Source organism: Xenopus laevis, chromosome 3L (assembly GCF_017654675.1).
Source record: "Xenopus laevis strain J_2021 chromosome 3L, Xenopus_laevis_v10.1, whole genome shotgun sequence".
NCBI lineage: Eukaryota > Metazoa > Chordata > Amphibia > Anura > Pipidae > Xenopus > Xenopus laevis.
Genome location: NC_054375.1, coordinates 40,385,664 through 40,396,162, shown reverse-complemented (window position 1 = coordinate 40,396,162; position 10,499 = coordinate 40,385,664). Strand labels below are relative to the sequence as shown.

At 36.8% G+C, this 10,499-nt stretch overlaps 1 protein-coding gene across 1 annotated transcript; it reads left to right on the top strand.

Moving 5' to 3' along the window:
- Nucleotides 1-4,019: 4,019 nt before the first annotated feature.
- LOC121401453 (protein spinster homolog 1-like) lies at nucleotides 4,020-8,597 on the top strand. The gene is made up of 11 exons (XM_041586157.1): nucleotides 4,020-4,353; nucleotides 4,474-4,539; nucleotides 4,760-4,896; nucleotides 5,036-5,187; nucleotides 5,395-5,464; nucleotides 5,834-5,976; nucleotides 6,468-6,620; nucleotides 6,848-7,037; nucleotides 7,149-7,214; nucleotides 7,944-8,039; nucleotides 8,240-8,597. Exons 1-11 carry the CDS (start codon nucleotides 4,317-4,319, stop codon nucleotides 8,468-8,470), a joined length of 1,341 nt encoding a protein of 446 aa, XP_041442091.1. The 5' UTR covers nucleotides 4,020-4,316; the 3' UTR covers nucleotides 8,471-8,597.
- The last annotated feature ends 1,902 nt before the right edge of the window (nucleotides 8,598-10,499 follow it).

Sequence of the window (10,499 nt, the reverse complement as noted above, 5' to 3'; positions counted from 1 at the left end):
ATTAAAACATTTAGAATTGTACTGTCTTCTACAGAATAAATCTCCCAGTAAATCCCCCAGAGTTCCCCACAACTGCCACTGTGCTAGTAGTGCCTGCCCACAGCATTGCATCTGGCATTACAAAACACAGGCTTCTAGTGGGCCAGATCAGTGCAGAGATGCCTACTAAAGGGCACACTGTCTGCTAATTGTTAGCATGTGTGCCACTCACGATGCACACAAAGTATCAGTAACATTGGATAAGTGTCGTTCTGAGGTTCTGCCTTGTGAGCCTAGGAAGGGGTTTCAAGTTCATTGTAGTCGAAACTTGTTTAATGTATTTTAAAATATTGACATTGTTTTTGTGTCTGCTGGGGAAGAGTGCTGTTAGTTGCTTCTTGTTGCAGGAATGCTGTTCTTTGGCAGGCACTCAAAAAATGGTCAGGATGGAAAGCATGACACATGGAGTTGAACATGAGGCGATTTTAGAGAAAAATGTATTTTAGGCTGCGGAAAGTTCAACATCCACCAAGATACCAATACAGCTCTGCGCTAAAAGTGGGTTCAGCAGGTATTGACTGAATCCTTATGCAACCAATAAATGTCTGGAGGGTATTCATTTTTGTCTCACTAAAAAATATTTTTTACCTTCAACAATATGTTGAGTAAACCAAATTATGACAATCTACATATAGGGACCCATTAACTTGGCTCGAGTGAAGGAATAGAGGAAAAATAGTTCGAATTTCGAATGTTTTTTTTTTTGGCTACTTCGACCATCGAATGGGCTACTTCGACCTTCGACTCGAACGATTTGAACTAAAAATCGTTCGACCATTCGATAGTCGAAGTACTGTCTCGACCCCCTAGTTCGCCACCTAAAACCTACCGAGGTGCCATGTTAGCCTATGGGGAAGGTCCCCATAGGCTTTCTTATGTTTTTTTGATCGAAGAAAAATCGTTCGATTGATGGATTAAAATCTTTCGTTCAATCGTTCGAATTGCGGTAAATCCTTCGACTTCGATATTTGAAGTTGAAGGATTTACATTCGGCAGTCGAATATCGAGGGTTAATTAACCCTCGATATTCGACCCTAAGTAAATCTGCCCCTAAATAAATCTTAATTCCAGTGTATTAAAATGATATATATATATACTACTTACTAGGGCCCCTAAATCGGTGGGCCCCTAAATCGGTGGGCCCCTAACAGTGTTACACCACTTTAAAGTATAATTCACTTTACTATTATCCTTTAGGATGACATTCCCTAGCTTGCTTTAGTTACTGAAAGGGTAGGCAAGGGGCAAATGGTAGTTCTGCAGTGTTTGATATAAATAGGGACACAACAAATCCACTATTTTATGATTTGGCCCAATCCTGAATACTTTGTGAAAGATTTGACCAAATACCAAACCAAATCTGAACCGTAAATGAATATGTAAATTAGGGGTAAAAGAGGGAAAGAGAACCACATGCTGCGAATGTGGTTAAAAAAATTTTGACGAAAAGTCACGTGATTTTTCAGATTCAGTTCCGCCAGGCACTTGGATTCGGCTGAATCTTGCTGGAAAAGGCTGAATCCCGAACCATTTGTTGCACACGAAAAAAAAAAATAACAACCTTAGTTCAACAGACAGAATATCAACATGGGAGCACTCAAATTTGTTTGCCCATATTCCTGATGAGTGCAATATTCTATCCTGATGTGTATAGGAAAAGGATCTGCTCATTTTCGGACATAACCACAGTTTATACCCAGTTTTATAGCTTCTATGTTTGCCTGCCCCTATCCTTGCTGCTCACATACTGTGCCTTTTCAATATGGAACCCATATCTTTCATTGTGAACTCAAATTGTCCTTTCCCAAACTGCTAGCTGAATGAAAATCTCCAAGACACGGAGCACTTACCGGGCTAAAAACACTCGTTTATTGTTCAAACATTTTTAAAATCATAGAGCGCACAAACTTAACACGCTTCACACGTTTCGTGGACCAAACCACTTCGTCATAAGCATAAGCAAACTGCTAGCTGCTTGCGTGTTTCAATGTGCAACGGCCTAAAGAACGAATGAAAAAGCACCAGGAAAACACCTCCCTTTTCACTTCCATTGTTATTGCCTTATGTAAGGTTTTTCCCCTGGGTAATTCTTCAGAACAGTGATAAAAGGCCCAGTCTGTCATAGCAAGTATATTGTCATTATTCATTTTTATTCATATGGTGCTGGTATATTGTGCAGCACCTTCCACTTATTATACATCATTCACATCGGTCACTGCCCCAGTGCAGTTTACAATCCAGTGCCCACATTGTATTACACAGCCACCATGGCCAGTTGGGATTTCCAAACTGTCAAAATGATGTTAACAGATCACGCTGTTGGCTTTGTAGAAAAATCTTTCAAGATCCAATTCAAGAACTAAACCCATATTTGAAGTATTGCTTAGTAAAAGACACTTTTCTCTGAAATGTGGGGTCAGTGTCAGAGGAAATACAGTTGAAATGTTGCCGCTGGGCTGTAAATGATACATTTCTTTGCCTGCTGATGAGACATTTTTATTTTACATTCCTGAATCCATGTTTGTTTTAATCCAGTGTTGAAGCAGACCCTGTTATAGTTGGCTTTTCTATTTCTACTACAGTTCTACTACAGTTCATTGACCTGTAGTAACCCTGATTAAGCAGGCTATGGGTTTCTATAGCAACCAAGAGTGACATCATCACAACAAATAGCAATCCATTATGACATCATCACAATCTCTGTGTGACATCATCACAATAAACAGCAGGCCATTGTGACATCATCACAAACTACGAAGGCTTTGCTCTTAGCCTGTTGATGAGAGATCATTGTTATTTAAATCTCAACAAGAACACATAACAACATGTTTATTCTGTAAGTAACTGCTCTTTTTATCATAATAATGAAATTCTTAGCATCAAATAACCAATTTTATAGACATGTATACGTTTATATATATTTTATAAGTATATTTTATAAGTAAAAAATAAAACCAGGGTTTAGCTATAGTATAGAGATGTTTAGGATATAGTACATATAGGCTTTAGCCTGTTGGCATGTATGAAATGGATTTAAGCATACAGGTATCGGACCTGTTATCCAGAATGCTCAGGACCTGGGTTTTTCCAGATAACGGATCTTTCCGTAATTTGGGTCTTCATGCCTTAAGTCTACTAGAAATTCATTTAAACATTAAATAAACCCAATAGGCTGGTTTTGCTTCCAATAAGGATTAATTATATCTTGGAATTGGGACAGCATTATAATGTCATCATGGGTACAAAGTGATCCGAAAATTTGATTTGGGGAACTCTATTTATTTTAAAAGGTGTTTTAGCTTCAGTGTATTGTACTGTCAATAAAAATTTGAAGATTTTATTTTTGGGGGGATTTCTATGCTGTTCATATGGTTTACAATATACCACCCTCTGGGTTTCTTACCAGTGAGAGGTTGGTTATAGGTTTAGCTGATCTTTTCAATTAAAGCGGCAAAAATACTAAATAGTGATCATTCTTGTATTCATTTTTACACACATATTTGTACAGTATATGTATATATATAGTATATAGTCTGTGTGGCTTTTTAATATTGGCAATGTAATATCTACTAGTTTATCCACATTGTCTGGCAGCCAAATAGAAGCTGGGTTAGAACTGTATTTTGTTGTCTGTAATGGTACAAACCCTTGGCTGGGAAAAAAGAAATAACTATTACTTCAAACTTGGCCTAAACAAGGCAGAAGATAAATTATTAGTGAATATGGTTCTTTTAGCCGAAGAACGATTCAGGACTCTACACCTTTTTTTGTTGTTGCTACAAACAAATTTTCACTTCTACTGTACACAAATCTTAATGATTTATTTTTATGGTTAGTGGAACAGAAAGTACTTGTATGTATTAACTGATAGCTTAAGTTGGAATACGTTGGAAAATAGAGTCAATGTAAGCCTGTTATTGACAATACAGATGTTTAGATCACATTACAGGTAGCTAATATACAGTACAGCAGATATTATACAATGGAAATGTGAATATTGCCTTTTATGGGGTTTTTTTTTTCATAACCACTGATATCTTTTCTCTTGTCATTTCAGAATCATTTGGCAAATAATTCAAACAATTTACAACTATATATATGACAAAATCTTTAGATTCGCTTATTTTATCAGTTCAAAGCGCATCCAACATGAAACAGATCAGTACTTTTTTGAAAAAGAGGATATTGAAAAACAGGATGAAAAGCTTGATGAACCGGATTTCCCTAAACTCGGCAAATGTTGCTCGATACTTCTTATTATTGCACTTGCTTTCCTTATGGCAGTGAGTAATACGGACAACATCATTTATAAATGTAAGTTTGGACTTATTTACTTTAGAATCCAAGACGTCTGATATATCAGAGTATAATGTCTGCATTTGAACCAACCAAAATCCTAATTTCTTTCTCTTCTTTCTCCAATTTGTTTTTTAGCTGTCCGTCCCTACATAGAAGAGGAATTCGAAATAACGGACTTTTATTCGTCAGTTATAACTCTAAGTAATATATGGTTTATTTGCATCATTCTTCTAAAATTCTTTGTTTGCCATTATCTCTAATGCTTTAATTTCTCATATCTGTTGTTTAAGATACTATCATATCATCCTATCTGTCATTATACTTATTACTATAAACTGCTACCTAATGAATCTATAGTTTCATGTATATCTTGTTATTTGCAATTGGCATCTCACAGTCTTCTTTTCTCCCCTCTATATAGTGTTTGTTGGCAGCTGTGCAACCATGGCCCCGATATTATTTTATTTCTGGAGTACCTTCACCGGACTAAGAGTAATATCAGGAATTGTCGCCGTAATGGTCATGTTCGGCATTGGCAGTACTTTAGTTTCAGAGAAGGTAATAATCTGTTTATGACAGCCAATGGCATTTCAATTCACTACACATATAAAGACAGTACCTACACAGCAATTCATTTTGTTCACTCTGTATCCTATCAATGCATGAGTTTTTAATTTGTATCTTTCTGATTCTTTAGTCATTCTGGACGTTTGTGTTACTTCGAAGTCTCATGGAATCAGTAAAAAGCCATTATTTAGCTGCTGCTCCAATGCTGGTAGCAGAACTTTTTGATACTGACCAACGACGTAAAATGCTGACCTTACTTTACATTCTCAACACTATTGGAACGTAAGTACCCATTTTTGTATCTAAGATTGTTAGGACTTTTTTTCTGTACAATCTGCATTCTAGCATGGCAACTGTAAGTCCCTAAATGCTCTTTTCCTATATCTTCCTGTGAGTTTATATAATAATGAGAGTCTAAGCTGATAGAAAATAATTCCACTTACTGCCACTTACTTTACTTTAACCCTGTCCTTTTTTTTGTTTTTACAGTTTTGCGGGGACCTTTATTGGAACGTATGTAGCCAGCGTAATAGGAACCGACTGGCGTATGGCACTGCGGGTAAGAGAAATATATATGGAGGTATTAAAGGCTGGGGTGCTATTATATATATATACCAGTATAAAATCATATCATTACCTTGCAAACATGAAGGGGCATACTTCTCAAACTTTAATATAGAACTCGCCACAGGTCCTGGAGACGATTCCATTCTCGTATTTACTTGTAAGAGATTTTTTGAGGTAAAGTGAGTAAACTCTCACTTACACCCTATAATAAATATGCTTAAAAATCCACAGGAATGAAGAGACAGTGGCAACATTTCACTCTGTTAATCTGCTGGGGGCTTTATTTCACATTTTGAGAAATATATTCTCTATTCTCATATGCTGGGTCACATAACTGATATTTATTTTTATTTGGAAACAGATTGCACCTGTACTTGATGTGGTGGCTCTTGTGCTTCTAGCAGCAGTGATGAGAAAGCCAGGTCGAGGTGGTTTTATGTTGAAGGCTGAAATATATCAGAAGAGAACTAAAGTTTACTCTGATATTTTTGATCTGATTTTAAAGTGAGTATCTCTTTATCTTTTATGTTCGGTCTGGCATCTGTTAGAGAGGCAAATATTTAGCTAAGCCCGTGTATGACCACAGTTATAACACTGAGTAAATTAAAGTGTTAGTAACACCCCCCAGAATGGCAGTACCTCATATTATTCTCAACAGATTCTCCCTTTAGATGTGAGAGATTCCTGTTTCAATTATTATAGTTACTCAATTAGTTTTTGCTTGAGCTCATGTATATGAATGATCTTATTTCAAATTAAATGAATGGAATGGACAGAAAAATACGACTTATACGATTACCCGTATTAGGGTGCTTTTAAAAACATGCAAAAAAAGTCAAAATATGAGCTTCGTAGAGATCATAATTTACGCCTTACTCGATAGAAATGGGGTCCATTAAAATTTTGGAGGTATTAGTCGAGTATCAGTGATGCATGAAATCAAGTCAAGTAGAAAATGTCCCTTATTGTAATCCATATCATTTCTCTTCTTTCAGCCGCTGTTTGGTCTTTGCTGTTTTGGGTTATGCAGCTAGTATGTTCATTACTAATAGCATGTATACATATGCTCCGAATGTACTGAGAAATGCTCGCATGATGTCAAATAATCACCAGCCTTGTCTGACAGTTGACTGCACCTTCGATGACAGGTAAAACCCCGTTTCCTTCTCTACTTGCCAAATTCTGTTCTATTACACACAAATATATATTGGACTTGTAGATTTTAATGTGTCTGCAATTAACTTTCTCCAATTACTTACTTGTTGTTTTACTTCATACAAGTTCAGATGGTTGCAGCTTCCTTGAAATGATTATTTCCAAAACCGAAAAGGATGTTGCATGTTTAACCAACAATAATCTCTCTTCTTATTTTTAGATTGATCTACGGATTGTGCAAATGTCTTGCTACTGCAATCGGCATTATTCTCGGCGTGAAGATCAATGCACATTATAAAAAGCGGAATCCACATGGAGAGCCAGTTGTGTGTATCGTAGCACTTCTGGTCTCTGTCCCACTTATGTGCTTTGGATTATTTTTTGTAGGAATTAGTTCTGTCGTATCCCAAGTAAGTTTTACAATTGCATTACTACTTTATGTAAACTGTTAGAGCATTGTAACTATACATTCTATAAGATGAACTTCATTCAACCTAACTGTCCTCACTTTTTCTCAACAGATTCTCTTCTTCCTAAATGGGATTTGTTTGGCTATGAACAAGGTCCTTATCAACGAAATCATCATGGTAATGTATTTTTCTTCTTGGACTCACCCCCCCCCAAATGATCCCACCAAAATGCTTACAAAGGTGTTAGCTGAGCTAATGTATGTAAAACTGAATGGGGTGTAGGGTTCAGATCAACTCTATAAGGCTCATTTCAGTGCATATTGATGCAGGGAAACCCTGGTGCAACTGCCACCTTTGACTTGGTGGTAATTACATGGTTCCCTCTGTGGTCAATAGTCGGTGCACACTTACCCTTTTGAAATTATACGTGTGCATGTATTATAATAAAGGCATGAGCACCAGAGATCTGGAGTATGATATTTGCAGTTGTATATGGCTGCAGTATCACAGAAAATTTTCCTAAGAAAAGGAATAATGCATCAGGCAAAATTTAGATAAAGGCGTTGTACACTAAGGGGCACATTTACTAATGGTCGAATATCGAGGGTTAATTACTTTGATCGATCGATCCTAGGAAAAATCGAACGATTAAATCGAAATTCCTTCGATCAGAAAATTGCTAGAAAGAAACAGTACTTCGACTATCGAATGGTCGAATAGTCGAATGATTTTTAGTTCGAATAGTTCGATTCGTAGTCTAAGGTAGAAGTAGCCAATTTGAAATTCAAAGATTTTTTTCTTCTATTCCTTCACTCAAGCTAAGTAAATGTGCCCCTAATTGTTATCTTGGGTCACCTATAGTTGCCAAAATCTTACACCCTATTGCATTTTGTTCTCTTTCCCCAGATGGTAGTGTATCCAAACCGCCGCTCTTGGTCATTTACTGAAAAGTCAATAATAGGATTGCTTGGAAAAGAAGGAGGCGAGAAAGAACATTTATGGGTAAGTGGCTGTTTAGTTTTTGAAAAATTGCAATCTCTAGTAAATAGGGTTAATAACCTTTTTTTGTCAGCTGGAAATGTGTGTGTATTGTGTGTGTGTGTGTGTGTGTGTGTGTATATATATATATTTATATATATATATAAAATTGAATTCTCAGCAAATGCCGCATTATAACACATACCATATTTATTTTCCAATAGATTTTTAAATTTATGAAGATAAACTACTCAGAATCTGACCTGATACAGAATCACGCAATGGAATTTATTCTCTACATTTGTCCATTTATGGCTTTGGTCGGAGCAGGATGTTTCTGTGTAACGGCAAAATACTTTGAATATTATAAGCAAAATGTAGAAGACTTTATGAATACACCATTCACAGATGTAGAACAACCCTTGGATACGGTGGAATCATCTGACACAAAGTAACATGATAGATGAAGTTGAAAAAAGACCTCGCTGTGATGCTTCTGAAATGTTCTGTGATTATAATAAAATGAAAAGTTCTGTAATATTGATTAAAATACAATAAATAAAAAATATATTTCATATTGAATGTATAGTCTGAAATCCTAGAGTACTTTGTTGACACAATGGAGGCAGCCACAATGCTGGCCATACACGGGTGCCTGTAGAGTCTGAATCAGTGGTTAAAATCTCTTCAGTCTGCAAGTGACTTAAACACTGAATATAAAGTGACAGCTGCAACTCCTGTCTCCTCTCAATGATCTACCCAAGTGTGTGATACAGACAGCAGAGGGAGCACGTAGAGCAGAGGAGTGTAAAACTGGGAATGAGTGTAAGCAGTTATAGAATGCTTACTTGGAAAACATTCATTTATATGTTAGGGACCATTCATAATTAAATAGCCAATTAGGTAAATGTGAAACAACTTTTGATTAGCCATGTGTCTTTAAAGGAAAACTAAAAATGTCTGGAAATGCTGTATTTTATATTCTGTTCTTATTGTATCAGCTCAAAGGTTTAGCAGCCCCATGCCCAAAGTTGTTCACAGCAGTCGGAAATAATAATCCTTATTATTATTATGTGTAAGCTGACAAGTTGCCTGTTTCAATCAAGATATTATTCAGTCACACCATCCATCTGACGTGTAATAACATATTAGATAATTTATGCATTGTATATATACTGTACAGTAAGTAGAAAGTACCTCGGAGGTGCAAGAAATATAATGGATTCATCCTCAGATCAAGGGTGAGATTTCGCCTGGAATTTTCTTGAATTTCCTTGGACCTGTAATTTGCAAATCCACGTTTTCATAATGGAGGAAAAAGATATGTTTGTTTCTTTAAAATAATATCATTTTGGAATTCCTATTTTGAATTTATGTCTGATTATAGAGTCCCTGGACAAAAGTGCAAGTGAACTAATGGGTGCGAATAAAAAGAATTCAGTGAGCTGCTGAGTGCAACTTTGTGCCAATTCATGTAGTGTAGTTTAAACACAGGTTGTTTTCCATAAGCCCCTCAGCGCTGCATGAGTTCAGTCTAAGGAAAGTAACTGAGGCGGTGCTGCAATTGGCGCGTCTCTCAGATGGTGATTCTTTAGCTTTAATAGCTTTTTTTTTACTTATTGGCTCCCAGAAAAAGCAGAGCATCCATTTTAATCATCCATTTTAATCATCCATTTTAATCAGCTGGTTTAAAACTGACTACTGTTCCTGCTATGCACCACTAGGCAACTGGAACATATAACCCTGGTGGATGAGAGGGGTCGGCCGTTAATCTATCCACCCCTGTTGAATTATAACTGTCCCGTGAACATAATTTTAACACCAAAATGCATTTATTAGAGAAGGAAGAAGCTGCTGCTGTTTTTCTAAAGGCAGAAAAACTCCCAACTGTCACAGGGCCTCTGATTTCAAGGAAGTGCTGGCTTGAGAAATGTTCAGCCAATCAGCAGGCAGTTGTTGTAGATACCGGGACAAAGATTTGCCAATCAGCTCCAGTTTGTTATATAGACACCTGAAGGTCACTGGGAAGGAATTCAGCAAGTCAGTAGGCTTAGAGATGCCAAAACTGCTGCAGGCATGAAGAATGTTGTGTTCCTTCCATAGAGGAAAGCCATTAGTTCAGCTGTAGCCCACATTCATTCCTATAATTTACAGAAAGCAGAATAAATCCCATTACATTGTACACAACAAAGTTAAGACAGAAATCCTCCAAATCAGTTTAAAAAGGGATTACTGGTATGTTTGAATTAATGGAGTGCTCAGTTGTTGGCACTGCTTTTGCTGCTTAGTCTAGCTATAAATGGGGTGCTCACTAGCCATTTCTACACTGATTATACTGTCAGTCTGGGGTTAAAATGCTGATTATCCTCTTTCTGTAGTGAATATACTGGTACGTCTGGGGTTAAAGGAGAATTAAACCCTAAAGTAAAAAAAATCCCAACCCCCCCTACCCTACATAGACCCCCTCCCTCCTCCTCCCCCCCA